The sequence below is a fragment of the Taudactylus pleione genome, unplaced genomic scaffold (genome assembly GCF_031769625.1).
Source record: "Taudactylus pleione unplaced genomic scaffold, aTauple2 ptg000305l, whole genome shotgun sequence".
NCBI lineage: Eukaryota > Metazoa > Chordata > Amphibia > Anura > Myobatrachidae > Taudactylus > Taudactylus pleione.
Window position 1 is genome coordinate 9,829,755 of NW_028284706.1, and position 23,509 is coordinate 9,853,263.

General features: G+C 41.7%; 1 protein-coding gene across 1 annotated transcript in view; it reads left to right on the forward strand.

Moving 5' to 3' along the window:
- Window positions 1–23,509, forward strand: part of LOC148511565 (uromodulin-like) — a 115,079-nt gene that overhangs the window by 78,126 nt on the left and 13,444 nt on the right. The window contains exons 6-9 of the mRNA XM_088442152.1: window positions 14,430–14,587; window positions 14,945–15,193; window positions 17,724–17,883; window positions 18,000–18,066. Of these exons, the coding sequence (XP_088298278.1) occupies window positions 14,430–14,587; window positions 14,945–15,193; window positions 17,724–17,883; window positions 18,000–18,066 (634 nt within the window). The remainder of the gene's footprint in view (window positions 1–14,429; window positions 14,588–14,944; window positions 15,194–17,723; window positions 17,884–17,999; window positions 18,067–23,509) is intronic.

A 23,509-nucleotide genomic window follows, 5' to 3' on the forward strand; every position in this document is an offset into this window, starting at 1 on the left:
TTATTGGTCTAATACATTACTAATTTGCAACACATTTTTAACCAGAAATGTGGTGCCTCACATAAAGAATTATGGAGCATATTTATTATTATTCAGTAATATGAACGTGAACAATATAAATTGTATTTTTGTATGGCCTTTTCTTAGTTGCTGCAAAACAAGTCCCCATCTCAAATTAAATTATCTTAATCAATTAATTAATCAATCAATCAATTAATTAATCGTTTACCTCTCTTTCACTACATAGTCATACCTACTCCACCTTCATTTCCCTGTAATGCCCTCAGGCCTCTGATCTAGTTCTTCATTAAAGAAAACTTTGCAGCACTGCTGTGCTGCAATGTTTCATAAATGTGCTATATTCATTTGAACTGCCATGTGTTTGTGCTGTGCTCTGTTGCTTAGTTTAGCCAGCCAGCCTTTGGCCAATGTTGGTGTTCAATATTATGAGCTGTGAGCTGGTCAAAATTTACTGGAAATGGCTGCAAATTAATGTTATTTAGGTTAATAATATTGTTGGAAAAAAACAGGTCCATATTACATGATTTTACATGTTTTTTTAAATGCAAAGAAAAATACAGATATATAACCAAAATACATGAGGTAGCTTTGGCAAAACCAAAACACAATGATGAAATAAAACCAAAACATGGGGGTCCGCGCACATCTCTACTATTTACGCACCAAGGAGAAAATGATTGCCATGGCAAAAGACAGTCCCTCCATGATTTTTTGAGATATGTACATTCAGATCTTCTAAGATGTTGCCCCTTACAGAAACACAGACTTGCTACCCATTACATGGGTTCTTCGGCAATGTAACCTCAAATACAGCTGGAATTCAGTTTCTAATTATGGGTCACGGCAGACAATACAATACACTCAGCCAAAACATTAGAGCAAGGTCAAAAGCTATTGGAATCGCTGGGGATTCTTCCAGAGTGTTCTGTTGCTTCCACCTTATATGGATCTCTAAAGCCACAAAGGCGTTGATCCCTGGCTCAGCAGTGGTCCAAAACAGGCCGTCGGCAAGAAGGAAACACCTCCATTCCCCGACCTCCTTTATTGTTGTGACCAAAGGTCTGTTTGTTCTTTCCTACTGATATGCAGTGTGTAGTCTCTCTTCAGACCCTGTTCTTGTGGATGCAAATGCCTTTATACCCTAGTTCCAGGGCTTTCTCAGTTGTTTGATTTAAAATCTTGCTTGTGTTTATGGTCTCCTGTCGTTTATCTCTGTTTGTCCAGATGTCCTATGGGGTGTGCTATTAGTTGTTATTTAGTACTTTGTGACCTCACATATTGATCATTTATTTAGTGCACCTCCTGTGATACTGGGTTAGCCCTTATAGTTTGCTGAGTTAGATTTGTTGTACTATTTAAAATGTTTATGTTACACACTGTTCATTATATTCTTGCCATTACATTCCTGCTAAGTGTTCCTAAGTAACAACTAGCAGAGATTTTACCATGTGTGTTTATTTTTGGCACATCTTTGTGTGCTGATGGTACTGTACATGCTGTTTTAGAGGGTTCCTGACCTCTTGGTCGGGTGCTTTGGATGGAATCAGTAAGTAATACCGCCAGCCACATGGTTCAAATCCCGGCAGCAGAAGCCCAGCAAGGGTGAAGATGCCGACAGCTAATTTTGGTCCTACACCCTCCCCTATCACTCCCTTAGGGGTGACTAACCCTAACCTCCCCCCTAGTACCTAACCCTAACCCCCTTCTAAGTGCCTAAACCTAACCTCCCTTCCCCGCAGCCTAAACCTAAGATTCCCGGGGGGGTGCCTAACCCTAACCTCCACCGGGGGTGCCTAACCCTAACCTCCCCTTCCCCTAGCCAAAACCTAACCCTCCTGGGGGGGTGACTAACCCTAAGTCCCCCTGGGAGCCCTAAAACCTAACCCTCCTCCCCCCCGGCTTAACTTCGTTCGGTATGCCGGGCTTTGGGCATAGGTCTAATGGCAGGCAGCAGGATTTCGACGCCTGTCATTAGTACCTTGATGGGATTTGACAGTCGGGAAGCCGGCGGTCGGCATTTCAACTGTCGGCTTCCTGACTTCATCTCCTTTGGACATCTTCTGTGATATTGTACTAGACCTCCTAGTTTGCTGAGTAAGGTTTAATATACTATCTAGAATGTTTATGTTCTAGAATCTCCATTCTATGTTCAACATTGCTTTTCCGCTATGCATTACTATACAAATTACTTATTATATGTTCCCCTCCTTAGTTTAAAGTTGGATACTCAAACTGTTTAGATCTTGCTGCTTTGATTGTACTAGCCTCCCCTGGCTTCTTGCAATCTGTCCAGTAAGTTTCAACTCTACTTTATACTCGCCACCTAGTGGACCTACTTTACCCTAACTACCTACTAGGGAGGCTGTTATTAGATTTTTTTTGTACCGGTTTCTTAATTGTATTTGGTTTTATAGGACTGTTTACCAGCTCATATTGTCCATCAATTGCAGTTTTGCCACCCTCCTCTGCTTGTGTTTCTAAGCTCTTCCCCACTCTCTCTTTTATTATTTAGCCCTCTCTCACATTGCACTTGCTTTTTCATATGTATGTCCCTCCTGTGACTTTCCCAAACCCCCCCCCCCCATTAGATATTTAATGGATTGCATGGATCTATTCCTACACATTTAAACCTGGAACCGTTTTGTTTTGACAGACCATTAGGGCCCTGGGGGTCTTACTGGACCTTGGTTACCTTTTCAACTGCCCCCATGTACCTTCACTGCTAAACTTACACTACTTTTACTGTTGAATATGTGTATATGCCCTACTGGGGCCTAAACCTTTAAGGATTTGGTCCTCATCAGGCTTTTCTTTTTTTTATTTTTGAGTGGATTCTCCCCTTTTTCTGTTATTTGTGCTCTCGATCCTTCCTCCCAACTCGACTGGACATTCACCCCTCCATCCTCTATATTGGTCAGATTTGCTACTTGTGATGTGATCCAGTCCTAGTTTCACATGGCATTGAAAGTCCTTTTCACCAATGTCAATGACCTGAACTGACCACGCACTGGTTCTGGGGGCTTGGAGATGGCAAAAAGTGAACACTGCTTCAGGAGATGGTTATACAAACCACCCTTATCCTGCACCTATACAGAGCACTAAACCTAGCAGCTATTCATACAGAGTACCTGCTTCAGGAGACCCATTTGACTGGTAAGCACTCTCTTTTGCATGGTAACCTATTCTCACAAACATGCTTTACTTCGGCTAACTGTAAGAATTGAGTGGCGATCTTGGTCAGTAGAAAGGTCCCCTTTGTGGTCACTAAATTGATAGCTAACCAGTAAGGCCAATATTTGATCCTCATTGGCACTCTCCACACTGACACAATTTTGCATAATCCCTATCTATGCTCCAAATAGTGGTCAAGGTGCATTTTTTGCTAGTTTCTACAGATATATTGAGCGAGTTGCCCAGAGACATATTATACTTGGGGGAGACTTTAGCAATGTTAAAGAACCTTCCCTAAACAAAATGACTCCCTGCACACTAACGAGTAAATTTACTAAGAATCATGTCTGTCTGAGTATTAAATACGCTGAGCATTGCAGGGATACAAGTGAGTTTAATTAAAGCAAACTCACTAATTTACTAAAATTTTTATTTTACTGAATCATGTTTTCCACTGATGCAATCATGTTTGCAAGTTTGTGTATTCAGTCATATTTGGACTGAGCACAATAGAAGTGCCTATCAGCAGCTTGTTTAACAGAAGCATGCATAGATAAATATGTTATTTGTTCATGCCTTTGAGTGTAAAACAGGCATTAAGTGGTTCAAATTAAAGTGCCCCCCCAAAAAATAAAGCATAACCAGTACCAGTTTTTGAATAGGCCCTTGTCCTAAAAATATGGGAAAAATTTGCATAGGGGTCCCCAGTATTTAAGGAACCAGCACTGGGCTCAACTGTCACGGGGGTAATGTCACGGGGGTAATGTCACACTCCTAACGGGGTCATCCTGGCCAAAGCATTAACTCCCCAACTAATCATCCAACACTAGGGATTCCTGGGGAGATGAATAAAAAAGTCCCCCTCTCCAGTGTACGCCAAGCCTGGGCTGAAGTCCAGGGCTATCTGCCGCACCCCTAGGGAGTGAGTGCGAGGTTGATAGTTGTAAGAATTAGATTTAAACTAATATTGTACTTTACAGTAGGACTATAGGTCCCAGCAAGACTGCTACACTTGGAGACCCACAAATGCAAACAAGCCCGGGCATTAGGAGCCCACTGGGTCCTACAGTCCCCCTGTAAAGGAAATATTGAAAAAAAATTGCTTTACACAACGAATGTTTTATTATTTTAGTACATATTCACTCACTGAAAGTTAGAGCCAGGGCTGGCTCAAAGAGCCCAGTGCTGGTTCTTAAAATACGGGGGACCCCTACACAAATTTTTCCCCATATTTTTAGGACCAGGATCGGCTCATTGTGCTGGTTATGCTTTTGGGGAGAACCCCACATCATTATTTAAAAAAAAAAAATTAACCATTTAATGCCTGCTTTACACTCATGCATAAATCACACTGATCTGTGTATGCTTCTGCTAAACACACTGCTTAAGAGAGGGTCTTTTTCAAACTTCTATTTTGTCCAGGGTTTGCTTCATATACAATCGTGTTAGCAGACACGATTTTTGGTAAATGCCCCTGTGGTAGTCCTTTCAATGTAAAGCACCTACGAATTTGGCCAATGGTGTATTGATTTCTATTTGTGCTTTCACTCGTGTTTTCGGAAAGATTTGTGTTTTGTCATCCATGTTTGTCTTTAGTAAATATCTGTGTTTGAAAAACAGGGCAAACATGCCTGTGAAAGGCATCTCAAACAGACATGATTCTTAGTAAATTTTTCCCTAAGCCCTCACTGGACCTTCCGCGTATCTCCTGAATCCTCCTTAATGGCATTCAGAGGTTAGGGATTCTTGGTGTTTTACAAATATGCTAGAGACAATACCCATTACTCTGGCCCTCATCAGATGTACTTGAAGATAGATATGTTATGGGTTTCTCATTCTCTTGCTCTGCTGATAAAACAAGCGGGCATTTCCTCATTCTCATAGACTGCCCCCTTGGAAGCCATGGAGGTAGCAACTAGAAGATGCAATATTGTTAAATCCCACTACTCACCAAGAAATCCAGTTGTCTATTTTAGAGTAATTCCAGATTAACTCCTCAGAGGAGGGTGATTGTGAGGGGCCCATAAGGGCACAAAACCGGGTTGGCTTATCAGTAAAACAGCAAATTAAAGAAAGCAAGTATTTCTCGAAGCTGAGATCACTAGGCTGTTGACTAGCTCACCCAGATTGACTACCTTATGCTGGGTACACACCTGATAGATACAGTATATCTGCAGATGATGGTTGCTTATACACACTGAAAAACCATCATCTGTCATCTGGCCATGGGTCCCGCTGGCCGAGGGCATTACACCCCACGGCCTCTGCTGCAAGTATATGAGCGGTTGGCAAACCGTTCGTACACACAGCGCAATGGGCAGATATATCTGGTACACACTGGCTGACAGGCACCCAAAAAATTGGCCAATCAATTAATTGGCCAATATTTCTGCCAGTGTGTACCCAGCATTAGAAGCCTACTGAATACTATACTGTTGTGCCAGCTGCAACAAAGATATTATGACAATGCAGATAAGACAAAAAGGAGCCCTGGGGATGATCAACAAACTCAAACTTTTCACAACTGGAAAAATTACATGTGACCCAGGCAATATGATTCAATATGATTACTATGAGGAACTTCACCTCAAGAGTAGTTTACTCAGACACTCATAGACCTCCCCTAACCCATATTTAACTGATATTTAATCTTCTTCCTACCCTCACTGAACAACAATGTGATGCACTGAATGCATATTTCTCTGATGAAGAGATTTTAGTAGCAATCAAGGAACTCAAATCTGCAGCAGACCTGGGCCCTGAGGACCTAACTCCACAATAGTATAAAAAATGTGTGGAGTCTCTAGCACCTTTTCTAATGGATTTTTTAACAAAATCCTAGATGGAGTTTCTTTTGCCCTGGATTGGCTGTCATCTAAGTCATACCAAATCAAGGCTCTGACCCAGAACAGTGCATTAATTACAGACCCATATTTCTGCTAATTGTTGACATTAAAATTTATGCTAAGATATCAGCAAACAGACTGAGCCCCACTCTTCCTACTTTGATTCCCCTGGATCAGGTGGGGTTCACACCTATCCACTAAGCTCTTGATAACACTCGATGATCTATTGACCTGATCCACGCTATTTATGCTCAAGAGCTCCCAGCCTAGGTACTGGGGTTGGACGCTGAAATAGAGTTTTATCGCATATTATGGCCTTTCATGTTTAGGGTCTAAAGTTCGATGGGTTTCAGAGGGAAGTTCTAAAATTATATTGCAGCCATATACAATAACCCCAGAGCATCAGTGTAGACCAGTGGGGTTGCCTCTTCACTCCTTACTATCGTCAATGGCACCAGACAGGGATGCCCTTTGCCTCCTTTAATTTTTCTGGTGATTATAGACCATTACACATTAAGTGGATCAAGGTGGGCAGTCAGGAACATAAGATTGTGTTATATGCAGACAATGTTCTATTGACCGGAGCAGCCTCCTCACTTCCCCACTTACTCAATATGTCAGCCCCTCTGCATATAAAATTAACCAGCAGAAAACAGAGGTCTTAGATTTTTACATTTCAAGGGAACCTAAACACACAGTGGCACAACACAATCCTTTCTAGTGGTATCGATGTCAGATTAAATACTTGGGTGTCCGTATCACAAAGACTTATCACCAGTTATTTCAAGCAAACTATCCCAAGCTTCTTGTGCAATGTAAGTCAGATATTGGGACCTGGAGTGGCTGGATCAATGCCACCAAGATGAATTTATCGCAATTACTAATTTATGCATGCCCACGAAATGGTGCTTAAATCGTCAGACATACCTGCGTTTTTCTAACCACCCCCCATTACCACCCCCAAATTATTTTCTTTTAGGATTGATATTATTTAGCTCACTTCACAATGCATAATATACTGTATATCTACTAATACTTTCATTTATGAATTGCTGTAATCATAGACCTCTATGGATAAAATTTTGCGTAACAAAGAATAAGAGGGTAAGGGGTTAAGATGTTTTTTTTAGACTGAGGAGCCTATTCATCATTACTAAAAAATCGATGGAGGTAATTAGGTTTAGAACTCGCATGGAGTTCTACCTAATTACAAGAGGACTTCATCATTCCTCCTCTCCATAAGTATCTATTCCGAAAAGCTGTTATTTTTGTGATGACAGCTTTTCAGAAAATAGATACTTTTCCCTATCTACTCTAACTTATCGCAGCTGGAATCAGTGCTGCGCATATGCTGTTACGTTCACAAAAGCGGTGCATGAACAGCGCTAATTATAGCTGTGGTAATTCTGTGTCCGTCCACCACTCCCAACTCTCCCCCTCCACTCCCACCTACCTGCAGCCGCAGACCCCGGACCTCCCGTCTGGAGATTTATTTATTTTTATTTTGAAACTTTACTGGGTTATTTTTGTTTTCTTTTAAACTGTACTGTGTTCTCCCAGGAGAAAACACTCTGTCAGAGCAGCAGCCGGAGGCAGAGGAGGGACCAGGGAGCGACGGAGGGAGCCAAGGAGGACGTGCTAACGCTGAAAGCAGGTAAGTATAATCCACTATATGCCAGCTGAGAGTGGCGTATAGTAACACCATCAAATTCCGAAAATACATAATTTTCGGAATTTGATGAGTAGCCTAATATCTATATCCCCATACTAATGTATGGGGTGTGTGGAAATTATCACAGGCAGACTTAAGCAGGAGATATCAGTGATATCACCTGTGTTAAATGTGTTAATAAATACTAAAAAAACGGTAATTAAGGAAAATGTCCTTAAAACCGTTATTTTAGTGTTGATTAATAGGGCCCTGAGGGTGAAAACTAGGGGGTTTGTACACAAATGGAATTATTTTATGATGTTGTGGCTAAATAATATTAAGTATTATGAAGGTAATGATTGTAAAGGGGTTGATACTGAAGTAGCTAATTATTTTATAGGAGGGGTTACATATTGGGGGAAAGATAAAGGAGATAAAAAAACTATTATATTTAGGTTGCAACTACTCTCTTTACTGTAAGTAGGAAACTCACAATTACTCTCTGTATTGTATAGCGGTCACTGATGATCGCTTTATTGTGTGAGTCACTGATACTGTCTATATTTAATGGCAGTCTTTGTATTATAAAGTGGTTACTGATGCTCTCTGTCAGGATTCACTGGTGTTTTTTTGGGATTCTGTGCCATCACATGCTAGAAAAAACAACCCAGTGGCAAGGAGTCTAACAGGGTACTGCTATTCACCAGGGTTTTCTGCAAGGGAATTCAGACTCCACTGCAGTATTCCTGCAGGTCAAGGCCCCCTGGATTGAACCCAAGCTAAAGATAATAATAGTGTGCAGAGGAGATAATACTGAAATTCAATGGAAACAATGAGAGGAGATTCCTGTGGACTACTGGAACCAGTAGTGTATATGCTAGAGTCACTAGTTAGCAGCTGAGTAATTAATAGAGTTTCCACAGACACTAACGAGCAGGCACAAAATCAGCAAAATATCCACAGAAGATACTAGAGAGCAGGTAATTAATCAGCAGAGGATCCACAAAAGACTCTGGAGAGCAGATAAATAACCAGCAGATGATCCACAGAAGACACTGTAGAGCAGACGAATAACCAGCAGAGGATCCACAAAAGACAATGGAAAGCAGATGAATAACCAGCAGATGATCCACAGAAGATACTGCAGAGGATCCACAGAAGGCACTGGAGAGTAGGTGAATAACCAACATATGATCCAAAGTAGACATTAGAGAGCAGGTGAATAACCAGCAGAGAATCCACAGAAGACACTGGAGATCAAATAAATAACCACCAGAGTATCCTCAAGAGACACTGGAGAGTAAATGAATAACCCACAGAGTATCCACAGGAGACACTGGAGACGAGGAGGGAATCTAGCAGAGCATCCACAAAAGGTAACTACAGTAATAACTGCAGCAGCCACACTGGTCAGCACAATTGCAGACAAGGTTCTGACCCTAGTGCTGTAAAAGAGAGGATTTTAGATAGGACTCCCTATTAGGAGGGAGAATGCTGTTAGAGAAGGGCATCCTTGAAGGCATACCCCCAGAAATCACTGTTAATGGCTCAAACAAGATGGTGGTGCCCAGCGGGATACTAATAGAAGGGAAACCCTTGGAATCGAAATGCGGTTCTGGAGCTATCTAGTAATATTCTCGACTATTCAAACATATGTGAAAAAGGAACAATATGTAAAATTTATAAATTTTCAATAAGAAACAGTGCACTTACCCTTCAGAAGATAGTAGTAAACGTTGGACTGGGAGAGTAGGCAAGTATGCCGTAGAGGATCCTCCAAGTAAGGTCCAGTAAGGTTTTAGACTAACAACTCGAAAACATTACTGAAACACTAACAATTACACTTAAATATTACAGATGCTACTAATATATAGCCTCAATTGTGTGCTATTTGGAAAAGGTTTATACACATAATATGTGTATGTGTGTGTGTGTAAATATATATATATATATATATATATATATATATATATACACACACACAGGGCTATATATATATATATATATATATATATATACACAGTATATATACATACAGCGGGTAAAATGAGTATTGAACACATCAACATTTTTCTCAGTAAATATATTTGTAATGGGGCTATTGTAATTACATTTTCACCAAATGTCAGCAACAACCCATGCAAATCACACATGAAATTAAATCAACCCGTATTTGTCCATAAATTAAATTATGTGTTATAATGTGAAATGATACAGGGAAAAAGTATTGAACACAGGAAGAAAGGGAGGTTCAAAAAGGCATTGATAGCCAAGATACCAGCTGAAATCTATCAGTAATTAGAAAGCAATCCTTCCCCTTGTCTGTGCAAATTATATACTGTAAACTGGTTCAATCCCAACTGATGGCCTATAAAAAGGTGTTGCATTACCAAGGTGTCACACAAGAAACCATCTAATGATGGGTAAAAGCAAAGAGCTCTCTCAAGACCTTTGCAACCTTATTGTTGCAAAACATACTGATGGCATTGGTTACAGAAGGATTTCTAAACTTCTGAATATTCTAGTGAGCACTATTGGGGCCATTGTGAAGAGCATCATTTTACCATAAACCGGGCACAACCAGGTGCTCCTCGCACGATTTCTGACAGAAGAGTGAAAATAATTATCTGAAGAGTTGTTCAAGAGCCAAGGACCACTTGTGGAGAGCTTCAGAAAGACCTGGAATTAGCAGGTACAATTGTTTCAAAGAAAACAGTAAGTAATGCACTCGTCCACCATGGTCTGTATGCACGCTCACCATGCAAGACTCCATTGCAGAAGAAAAAGCATGTTGAAGCTCATTTAAAGTTTGCTGCACAACATTTGGATAAGCCTGTGAAATACTGGGAGAATATAATCTGGTCAGATGAGACCAAAATCTGCTGCCATCTACCAGGATGCTGAAGATGAAACAAGGGTGGACATTTCAGCAAGACAATGGCACTGCACATCACACCAAAAACACCATACCAACAATGAAATTGGAGGTGGGAACATCATGGTGTGGGGCTGTTTTACAGCATATGGTACTGGCATACTTCATATAAATGAAGGATAAATGGAAAAATGTACCGAGACATTTTTGATAAAAATCTGCTGCCACTTACCAGGATGCTGATGGTGAAACAAGGGTGGACATTTCAGCAAGTCAATGATCCCAAATACACAGCCAAGGACACTCTCAATTGGTTTCAGAGAAAGAAAATAAAGCTGCTAGAATGGCCCAGCCAATCACCTGACTTGAATCCAATTGAAAATCTATGGATAGAACTAAAGATCCGAGTTCATACAAGAGGCCTACGGAACCATCAAGATTTGAAGACTGTTTGTGTGGAAGAATGGGCCAAAATCACACCTGAGCAATGCATGCGACTAGTTTCTCCATACAGGAGGCGTCTTGAAGCTTTCATTACCAACAAATGCTTTTATACGAAGTATTAAATAAATTTCAGTAAGCGTGTTCAATACTTTTTCCCTGTGTCATTTCACAGTATTACACATAACTTAATTTATGGACATCTGTGGTTTGATTTCTTTGCATGTGTGGATTGCATGGGTTGTTTCTGACATTTGGTGAAAAATTAATTACAATAGCCCCATTCAGTGGCATAAGTTCATCCCAGACGCCCGGAGGCAAGTTATAATTTGGTGCCCCCCCTCCCCGTCACAGCTGCTGACACTGTAATGTAGCAATTTGCATGCAGACAGGCTATAGATAGATGAAGGCAGCAGCTGATGGTCTGACATGGAGCTCTCCACTAGTGTATGGTGGCTTCTCAGGTGCCGGGAAGTGGTGCCATGTATTGGGCGGCCGTGACGGTACACTCCGGGTACATAGTTACAGCCCTAAGCGGGGTGAATATGTTGTGGACAATGGAGGAGGTGTCCCTTCAGAGCTGGAGCCCGTCGGCAAACTCCTCCATTGTTGCATCCATTATCTCCCATAGTTCTTCCCCTGCTTCATATATTCATAAGTGCAAGGAGAATTGTCTTGATTACTTCTGGCATTTTTTATTTAATGCTTTTTATTACATTGTGAAAACAAAGGCTAGAAATGAACTTTCGCACAGAAGTTCAAATGATTTGTGTAAAGTGTATAATAGTAGTAATGATGAAACATGATCTCCATATGATTTTTTGATGGTTCCAAAATTCAAAGCAGAGAATGCGCCTAAAAATGTGCTTGTAACCCCCAAAGTCCAAGACCAGCTCCCCCCCCCACCGCCGACTCCAACGCCAGGCAACGACACCACACCACCCTCATTAGGCTTGGCTTGCCGGACACTAGGACAGTCTTAGCTTACCATATTGATTTTTACTGCCTGTCTCCAGTCACAGTGCCACAGCCCACAGACACAGGCTGTGTCTGTGGGCTGTAGCACTGTGACTGGAGACAGGCAGTAAAAATCAATATAGTCCAGGGCTGCCATCAGAGATTGTAGGGCCCGGGACTCTCAAAACAGGCAGGGCCCCTCCCCTTTGGTGGGGGTGGCAGTTTGTCAGAGGTGGGTATTACTATGGATAATGTGGGTAAGGCATTACTGGTGCATAAACCAGTTAAATTATTAATATTTTGTTTTCAAAAGTTTGGCCTTTGATGAGAGCAGGATGAGAGAGCATGGTGAGGGTGAGAGAGCATGGTGAGGGTGGGAGAGCATGGTGAGGGTGGGAGAGCACTGATCTCTGTACCTGATGTCTCTACCATGGGAAGTGGGATCCCCTGCAGCCTCTCCTGCTCGTCTGAGCTTTTCACCTTCCCCATCGTGTGACAGCGGATGCAGACAGCTTCTCCCCCCGGAGCTACTGTTCCTCCCTCTCCTCTGGGTGTACTCTTCGTGGCCTGGCCCGGCCTCTCCACGCTGGCTGGCACAGTGGCTCCTTCTCCAGGCACGCAGTTGATGCTGAGAGGCCCAAGTAACAGTGATGGCAGCCCTGGACACAGCCTCTCTCTTCCGGGTCCGGCCACTAGTCTCTCCACGGTCCGCACTCTGCCTTCACAGTAGTCAGTGCCAGCCGCCGGTGCAGTGTCAAAGGCTACTCAGAAGGGGCAAGCACAGGGTCGCGGGCAATCACATGATACATGAGCTCCGCGGCACGATGCGATCAGAGAGACCACAGCGTGTAGTGGAGCCGGAGTAGGTGCGCCGCTGATGCTGATTGGCACTCAGCTCAGCGGCTCCTCTGGCTCTGTTTTTTTTTACTGTTAGAGCGAAAAAGCCAGTACTGGTAGGCGTAGGTGGAACGGCGGCAACTGACTCCATTGTCTCCGGGAGTTCTGCCACTGGTCCCATTACATATTTTACCCACGGTATGTATATATATATATATATATATATATATATATACACACCTTCCGCACATACAAGCTGCAGCACTCGGATTTTCGTGAAAAGGTAATTTGTATTTAAATCACATCATGTAAATTCACCGGTTTGCGGGACTAGGACATGCGATTACCGGAAGTGGAGATGATATGGGGATACACACTGAAAACATATTCTGGATGCTTTATTCAGGTTGGCCATGTGACTCATTCAGGTAGGCGTTTTATACATGAATAGGATAACCATGGCAACTCAGAATCAATTTGAAATAAACGTGATTATTATTGTCAGTAAAATCACTTAAGGACATTAATGAATGTTAGCGATTTCTAAGTGTATTTTTAAACCTCCATTATAAGGTAAATTGTTTTTATCTGTGTAACACATATTGTTGTTTTTTGTATATATTATGTGGATATGCTAATTAAGGTCATGTGATAATTGTGATTGGTTGAAACTGGTTTAAATACCAGGCCATTTGGTATTCCCCTATACCTTGAAAAAGACCACAGGATGGTCGAAACATGTTGGTGGAGAGGAATATTCTAACTATCTTGTGACGAGGGAGGAGGACCGACATCCCTGTTGGTGGTATACCCGGGTTTTTTGACTACTGCTTGAATTGATGCCCTGCTTGTCTCACACCACATCCGGTAGGAGTGCATTATTGGCACCTTTGTTTTTGTACACTTTCAATAAAAGGTTTTATACTATATTGCTCTCCTCTCTGTTCCATATACGAATTGGGAGTGTTACCACATTGGAATATTTGAGAAATTACATTGGAGTTGAAAATAATAGGAAGATCCATATGGATTAAAGACTGTATGTGTGACTAAGAACCCACGTCCATGGTCTCCATATTCTGATCATCTAACGGTTGGATTTTAATTTGAATCAAGGCACTTATATGAGTCACCCTAAACTGTTTTTTCTACATATTCATTTGGATGAGTGATAGGTGTCACTCATAAGGTTGACTTGTGCTAGTACTTTGGCGCAGAATACGGACATCACTTTTTTTTTTCATGTGTGTATAAGGTGTATATCAAATATAAATGAATTTCATGTATGTACACAAATTTTGTTTGAGCCATAAAATTATTGAAAATATTGTATAAAATTACCTGTTGTGTGTATACGGCGTATATAAAACATAAATCCATTCTGTGTTTAGATTTGGATCACTTTCCAAAGATATTTCATGATGGTGTGCAAATATTCAAAAATACAGAACATATCCAAAATACCCCTGGTCCCAAGCATTTTGGATATGGAGACTCAACCTGTATATATACAATTGCATATATATAATTAAATATACCGAATATATACTGTATATGTATTTGATTTTTTTTTTTTAATCGTCAGTTTTCATTTTTAATTTACTTTGTAATATATATGTATTATTTACAGAAAAACGATACCCATGTAAAATACACGAATACTTTTAACATTCCTGGAAACATTAATAATGGAATCATCACTGCCGCAAACCTCACCATTAATTTTTCCTGCACATACAATCTTACCATGGAGACATCTCTGTACACTGTGATCAAACCAGTCAAGAGGTATGTATGTACATCTACTTTACACTCAACATTCTCCACAATGTTGTAATAAAATGCTAACAGCTCTATAAAGCAGGGGTTCTCAACTCCAGTCTTCAAGTACTACCAACAAGTCATGTTTTGCGGATATCTTTAATCATGCACAGGTCAGTTAATATATTTTTCTGCATCAGTAATTATCCTACCTGTTTCTCCAGACATAAATCCTTAAAACATGACCCATTGGGAAAACTTGAGGGTTGAGATTGAAAACCGCTGATAGAGTATTGTACTTTCATACTGCTATGAAATTGATTTGTGTTGCATACTGTCTCTACTATCAAGAAAGATGTTTTAAACATCTACTACTTGTCACAGCACACAGAACCTGAACACGGGAACCACAGGAAGTGATGCTCAAACAACACTTGGAGCCTACGTCAGCCCAACATACACTCAGCCCTTAATGGAATCACAAATGCAAGAATTAACTTTGGGAACAATTCTGTATTTTGGAATGAGCACAATGTTCCCTGACCCTGCCTTTGTTCTACGGATAGAAAAGTGTTTTGCTACCCCTACTAAAAATGGTAAAGGCTCACTTAGACTTCAACTGCTCCAAGGAGGGTAAGAAAAACTCACCAGATAAACTATGTAATGATGGTTCATACACTGTAGATCACATTAAACCATACATTCTCGACAGCAACTAAAAATTACATTCAAGATCACATAAACAGGGGAAATACAGTCTAATTATGATTTTTTTGTGTGCTACAATCTCATTTTTTTGTACATTAAATACTATTATTAAATAAATGTGCATTTTTATACATTTTACATAGTCATGCCAAATAAACCCAACAATGGAAAAAAGTTTCCACCATTACCCAAATTTTGTCTGGATTATGCATAACATAATTCATAATATAAAGAAACATAAGCCAACCATGAAATACAAGAATTGCTGTCAAATCAAAAGTCAGTTAGAAATGGAGGGAGTTATACTAGCAATTGTGTATTTGTTGTATTCTGATAGATTAAATGCATCATAGCCACAAAATAGATTTGGAAAGGAACTTTCTGTGAGGGTCACCAATATGTCATATATTTCCAAAATTATACCTTTTAAAGCACTGCCTTTGGTATAATACATAAAACAAAGAACGTTGTGAGATTATTATTATTTACTAGCTGATGTACTCGCTTTCACTCGGGTAGACCTTAGATATCTTAATTTCCTTCATACCATCTTAACTTAACATAAATGCTTAGTTTATTGTATGCCTCGGTGTAAATGAGCATGCTAGTATCAAGATTAAGTAAATATTTATTTTTTATTTTTTGCAAACAATTTCTTTTGGCATTAAGAGCAAAAAATACTCAGAAACACATTTGTACAAAGACATGTAGGTTGGGACATGTCAAGGAGATACTCAGCGGAGCCGGTGTAGTTGTCCCCCTTGTTGTCGTGGGACATGATGGAGAACTCCTTCCAGTTGTCCACCACTTGGCTCACAATTAGTTCATGCACCTCCCTAGCCATTAGCTTAATGTCATACATGAGATAGGAGAGGGACCGCAAGAGGCAGGCTCCGACTCCTATGATGGTGTGAGGCACCATCTTCCCTTTATCGTTCAAAAACTCAATTGCCATGTTTGAGAATATGAAAAATCCAAAAACTAATGTTTAATTTTTAGCAGTAGCAGCTCCAGAGTTGGGGCTGCAGCCCAGTCCAATATTCAAATAGGGGAGCCACACCAACTGTCACCCCAACTGCTGCCAGACATCACTGGCAGTTGGTGTGGCTCTCTTAACTGAATATTGGACTGCACTGCAGCCCCAACTCTGGAGTTGCCATTCAACCCAGATAATGAGCTTACAGTCCCACAGCACTGGGGACATGTTGCTTTATCACCCAATCACCTTGGTCGAGAGGAAACGTTTTACCACTTTTCCTCTCCTTAAGGTGCTGAACATCAAAAGATTCCTTCTTAGTGGGTGCTTACATCATGGAAGGAATATACTTCCAGAAATTCATGTTTCTAGGTCCTTGGATTTGTGATGAGTGTTGATGAGTTAAGTCAGTCAGGACATTGCACAGGTGGCAGAAACATTTTAGCCCTTTCACGCTTTGGAGTCGAATTTAGAAAAATCCCTGATTAGTGGTTACCTACTTCATGGTTGTCATATACTCCCTGATTTTCATGTTTTTAGCTACAGAGATTTGGGTTGAGTACAGTCAGTCAGCACATTTGATTTAGTATTAGATTACTTATATAATGCAGGGTATATAGTGCAACCCACTGACACCAGCCAGGCATTGCTGTGTGATGGATCATGTAGCACACAAAGAACCTTTGCTATGTGACAGGACCTCATGTATCAGATTTCTATTTCCATACAAATTGTAAGCTTGCGAGCGGGACCCACTCAACTTTCTGTTTGCTATTTCCCAGTTTCACTTTATTACTGTTTTGTTCAAAATTGTAAGGCACAACTAAATATGTTGGTGCTATATAAATAAATGTTTAATAAAAATAATGATAATAATTGTCAGTTCTAGCACCCAAAGTGCAGTCAAATAACTTGGGGTAAAATTAGTTGATATATTTGGGTGAATACTTACTTTTATTTATTCTGTACATTCTAGGAGTTCCATGTCTAGATGTTCTTCCAACATATGAAGGAATACTTAAAAATCCCATAAAAAATATCCACAGACATTTTTCCAAACAATATGTCTAAAAAAAGTTAATTTAAAAAAAAAAAATAGGACATTCCAAAGGGACAAACATTCGATAAAAAGTTTAGGGACAAATATTTCAATGTAAATTAGAGATCATAACACTTACATTTGTGCTTTATGTGCTTTGAGCTACGTACATTGAGCATTCCGAGTTTAGAAAATGTAAAGCAGTAAACTCTCACATTGGTCGAGTTTTATCTTCAAAATAGGAAACATCTGGATGAGAGTTTAAATCATGAGAGTTATTTGAGTCTAAAAACATGTGAGTTTGCATGTGCTCGGACTATATCACATTGGAAGAGTTTAAAAATTGTGATGGTTTACTGCTAAACTCTCACATTTTCTAAACTATCAACCTATTACATTTGGCCCCCATGTCTCTAAATCTAATACATTTCTTTGTGCAGTTGTGCAACCAGTAATGGACCTTCTGTCAAAGTGGTTGAAAATGGGAAATCCAAACAGGTCAGATTCAGTATGACCGCTTTCACCTTCCGGGGATTTAATAACGTCTATATATTCTGTGACGCTCGGCTGTGTAGCATTGCAAGTGGGAAATGTTCAGCAGTGAGTGATCTTTTTATTTATACCCCTCCCCTTGCATAAAACCTTCCCTTTCTTCTATACTTCTATTTGGGATAGTTCCTTATTTTTTATGTTTTTTGTTTTTTTTCTCCTTGCAGTGTTCAACATCTCGTGATATCTCTGAAGAGACTACACAGTTCACTTTGGGACCTTTCATAGTCATTGGTAAAAACAATAATCAATGATACTGTATGCTTGCTAAAATTATTCAACAGACATCAGGACATTCTATAAGGCCCATTTTATTAAAGGAGCCAACAAGTAATATGATTTTAGCCCACCAGGATACTTAATTTAATATTAGGCTTCCTAGTAGTGGAGCCTGTGTTCCTTAAAAAGCTTTGCCCCAAAAGATGCTTTACCTGTCAGACTACCCCTCTCCCTTGACGCCAATCTGGAACCATCTGCTCTTTCCTCCCAGACAAAACATACATTCATGTCCTCACTTTGAAATACAGCAGGGGTCACATCTTTCCATCACATGACTGGGGAAATTGTGCCACCTTCCTTTACGGACCCTTGAGAAAAACACCATATTCCACAAACACTGATTTTATCAATATCTTCAAATCTGACACTTTGTGCATACTTCTTCTCTCATTCTCCCTCCTCAATGTACTTCATCCATAGAGCAATATTTTATGTACCAACCTGCTGATATAAGCTTTATATTCTACTTGTATCAATCTATATGGGCCCCGGAATCCCCACCTCTATTTGCACAGAAATTAGATTGGGAATCCAACCTGGGTTTCCCACTGGGACCTGAAACTTGGGACATTATCAGAGAAACAGTCTTCAAATGCTCCATCAGAAAACTTTTACAAGGTGTCTGTCACAAACTGCACAATCTGCTGCAGACGCCGGGCCACTTACCTGGTTCCCCGCGCCATTATCCGACTCTGTGACAGACCCCCTCCAGCTGCAGCTTTTTCACCTCCTGCAGTATTCCCGGCTTCCATGTGTAGCATCCTCAGGGCTGGCTGCTGGGTGCACCATGACAGTTTGAATCAGGTGAATGTTCATCCACCAACAGAAGACCAGTTTGTGGTGACCTGACGTCTGCAGCTAATCCCTGCTCTCCCAGGGGTATATAAGGATTCTCCGAGCACTGAGCGCTTGCCAGTGCAATGTTGTCCTCAGCTTAGCTGTGTGAGTTCCTGCGGTTATTCCTGCGAATGTTCTTGAGTGCAGATCATCATCTTGCTGCACCACTGGCTCCAGTATACAGTTACACCCCGGTCATCCTGCACCATCGGTACCGATATCCTGCACCAGTCCAATATCCTACACCTTCGGTTCCAGTCCAATATTCTACACCATAGGTTCCAGCCCGATATCCTATACCATCGGTTTCATCCCAGTGTCGTCCAGTCCGATTCCTTCCAAGAGATTCAGTCATCAGCTGCCATTACAGTGAAACCCAAGCAGAAGACTGCAACCTGCACAGGGAACACAGCTAAGCCCAAACTTCCTTACAGGGGTCCCTGGTGAAAACCAATGGTGTGTTAGATTCTACACGTCTGTTCTGCGTCTCAGACAATCACCCCAGTACTGTTCAGCTTCCTTCAGCCTCATACTACATCTCAAGAGCTGTAAGATAATCCAGTCTTCACGTTTGTGCTTTAGAAACTAATCCAACCAGCAACTCCAGTCCGGCTCCACAAACACAAGCGTGACAGTGTCTAGTTGGAACCTAGAGCCTGATTCAGACCCGCTCGCTAAGATGCATACTCTCGCTGCTGCCGATGGTATACAGTGTGTATGCATCGCACTGCGCAAGTGTATACCTTAGCAAAAGTCCACAATGCGTTCGCTCACTGCACATAGACAGCCCAACAGAGTGAGTGACAGGGGAAGCAGTTTATAGGTGGAAACAGGGGCTGGCTATTAAAATCGGGGGAGTGGAGGTGCAAATGCAGGCGTGTCTGAGCATCTCAGTGGCGTTTTAGAGGTGTGCATAATTAAAAGACAGCATCATAGACATGTCACCTGGCTTGTTTTTACACTGAAGTGCTCGCAGTGCTTGCGGAAGGGTATGGTCAAACCGAAGCGCTGCGATAGCATCCGATGTACCAATGATTGCATACACTTCCTGGACATGACGTGCACAAGTGGGCGTCTAAAAACAGGCTGGTGGGTGTCTGCATACACTATGTGATCACTCTCTAAGAAATACTGGGCGTGCTAGTGCATTGCTGTGCGGGTGCACTGCCTACACAATTTGCATACACATCGTGCAAGCGATCGCATCTAGCGAGCGGCTCTGAATCAGGCCCCTAGTTCCAGAACGACTATACTGACTGTACCCCAACATTTCCAATTTGTGTTGGCTGCAATGTGCTGATATTGGTATATTTCTTATACACCTGGTGGAGATGCCCGAAACTGTCTCCCATTTACCAGTTACCTCCTATCTTTTTTTTCACATACCCCTCCCTTTCTCTCCTAATAACTTTACACCACTTCATGTGATTACATCACAGACAAATATAGAAGTTAGAATGACCTTGAGCCTACATTTGGGACATTTATATCCCTTCCCTTTTCCCCTACCCCCAAACCTTTATAAACCCTGACTGTGCCCTACTGCAGTCAATTTCTTTTTTTTGTCAAACTGCATTAATGGCATATTAATTAAGCTTATTATTATTATTATTATTATTATTATTATTATGATCTGTGATATATTTTCACTTACTGCCAGTTTGCTCCCTTCCTCTGTTGTTGAATTAAATATATATATATATATATATATATATATATATATATTAGGGGTGTGCACCGGCCACTTTTTGTGTTTTGGTTTTGGATCTGGACCTTTCTTCGTGTTTTGGCTCTGGATTGGTTTGATCTGTCTTTTTGAAAAAAAGCATGAAAATAGCTAAAATCACAGAATTTGTGGGTTTTTCTGCTCCTATGCTATTATTAACCTCAATAACATAAATTTCCACTCATGTCCAGTCTATTTTGAACACCTCACACCTCACAATATTATTTTTAGTCCAAAAGGTTGCACAGAGGTAGCTGCATGACTATTCTAAGCAACACAAGTGGGTGGCACAAACACGTGGCCCATCTAGGAGTGACACTGCAGTGGCAGACAGGATGGCAGTTTGAAAAACTAGGCCCCAAACAGTACATAATGCAAAGAAAAAAAAGAGGTGCAATATGAAATTGTCCTTGGGCCCTCGACCCACCCTTATGTTGTATAAACAGGACATGCACACTTTAACAAACCAATCATTTCAGCGCCAGGGTCTGCCACACAACTGTGGCTGAAATGATTGGTTCGTTTGGGCGTCCACAAAACAAGTTGGCAATTAATCTGTCCCTGCACAATGGCTCTACAGAGGCAAGATGTTGTCGTCATCCTCCTCATCCACCGATTCCTCACCCTCTTCAGTGTTGTGTACATCCTCATCCTCACAGAGTATTAATTCAGTACCACTGGAATCCACCACCACAGGTCCCTCTGTACATTCTGGAGGCTGGTCTCCCTGGAAGAATTGATCTTCATTTTGATGAACATCATCTTCTCCACATTTTGTGGAAGCAACCTCCTACGCCTTTCGCTGACAAGGTTCCCGGCTGCACTAAACACTCTTTCGGAGTACACACTGGAGGGGGGGCAACTTAGGTAAAATAGAGCCAGTTTGTACAAGGGCCTCCAAATTGCCTCTTTTTCCTGCCAGTAAAAGTACGGACTGTCTGACATGCCTACTTAGATGCTGTCACCTATGTAATCCTCCACCATTCTGTCAATGGTGACAGTATAATATGCAGTGACAGTAGACATGTTAGAAATTGTTGCCAGGTCCTTCAGTCCGGACCAGATGTACAAACTTGGTACTGCCTGCCCTGCATGACCACCAGCGGGTTGCTTAGGATACCTAAGTTGTTTCCTGGCAGCCCCAGTTGCTGGAGAAGCTGAAGAAGGAGCTGTTGACGTGTCACATTCTGCTTCAGCTGACAGTGTTTTCACCAGCAGGTGTTTGCACCTCTGCAGGCTTGTGTCGGCTGGAAAGAGAGACACCACATAGGCTTTAAACTTAGGATCGAGCATGGTGGCCAAAATGTAGTGGTCTGATTTCAACAGATTGACCACCCTCGAATCCTGGCAAAACGAATGAAGGACTTCATCCACAAGTCCCACATGCTGAGCGGAATCGCTCCGTCTTAGCTCCTCCTTCACTTTCTCCAGCTGCTTCTGCAAAGGCCTTATGAGGGGAATGACCTGACTCAAGCTGGCGGTGTCTGAACTGACTTTACGTGTGGCAAGTTCGAAGGGCTGGAGAACCTTGCACAACATGAAAATCATTCTCCACTGCACTTGAGTCAGGTGCATACCACCTCCTTTGCTATGTCATAGGTGGATGTATAGGCTTGAATGGCCTTTTGCTGCTCCTCCATCCTCTGAAGCATATAGAGGGTTGAGTTCCACCGCGTCACAACCTCTTGCTTCAGGTGATGGCGAGGCAGTTTAAAGAGTGTTTGGTGGTGCTCCAGTCTTCGGCATGCAGTCGCTGAATGGCAAAAGTGGCCAGAAATTTTTCAGGCCACCCAAAGTTTCTCCTGCACGCCCCTGTCATTTTTCAGAAAGTTCTGCACCACAAAATTTATTGTGTGAGCAAAACATGGGATGTGCTGGAGTTTGCCCAGATGTAATGCCCGCACAATATTGGTGGCGTTATCAGATATCACAAATCCCCAGGAGAGTCTAAGTGGGGTAAGCCACTGGGCGATGATTTCCCTCAGTTTCTCTAAGAGGTTGTCGGCGGTGTGCTGATACCGTTGATACACTGCTGTTGTACTTCATCCTCCTTGCTAAGGACTGTTGGAGGGTCAATTGTTTAGTAAAAGTAGTGGTGTTCCTACTTCCTCTCTGGGATGATGATTGACTTCCAGCAGCAACAGCAGCAGCGGCAGCAGTAGGCATAGCAATGCAGGATCCTCCGGAGGAATCCCGGATAGGAGAGTCAGTCATGCCAGTGACATGGCCTGCAGGACTACTTCCGATCCTGACTAAGGAGGAAATTGATGAGGAGGGAGTTGACGGTGTGGTTTGCAGGCACTTGGATACAACAGGACAAAGGGATTTAGGTGTCCCTGGACTGCTTACGGTCTTAGCCAAAGTTTCTGAACTTGACAGTAACTTTTTATGAACGTGCTGCAGGTGACGTATAAGGGAGGATGTTCCTAGGTGGTTAACGTCCCTACCCCAACTGTCTCCCCTGATGCCTGATTTAAACAAACAACATTACCATCAGAATCCTCCTTGTCAACTTACTCCTCAGCGCCAGCTACACCAGTATCCTCATCCTGTTGTACTTCAACAGTGACATCTTCAATTTGAATATCAGCAAGTGGACTGTGGGTGTTCCTTCCAGGACTTGCAGAGGGCGTGCAAATGGTGGAAAGAGCCACCTCTTCCTGTCCAGTGTTGGGAAGGTCAGGCATCACAACCGCCGCCACACTTGGATTCTCCTTGGGGATTTATGATATCTTCTTAGAACGCACAGTTCTTTGCTCTGCTTTTGCCAGCTTAACTCATTTGATTTTTGTAGCAGGAGGAGGGCTTCCATTGTCATGTGAAGCTGAACCACTA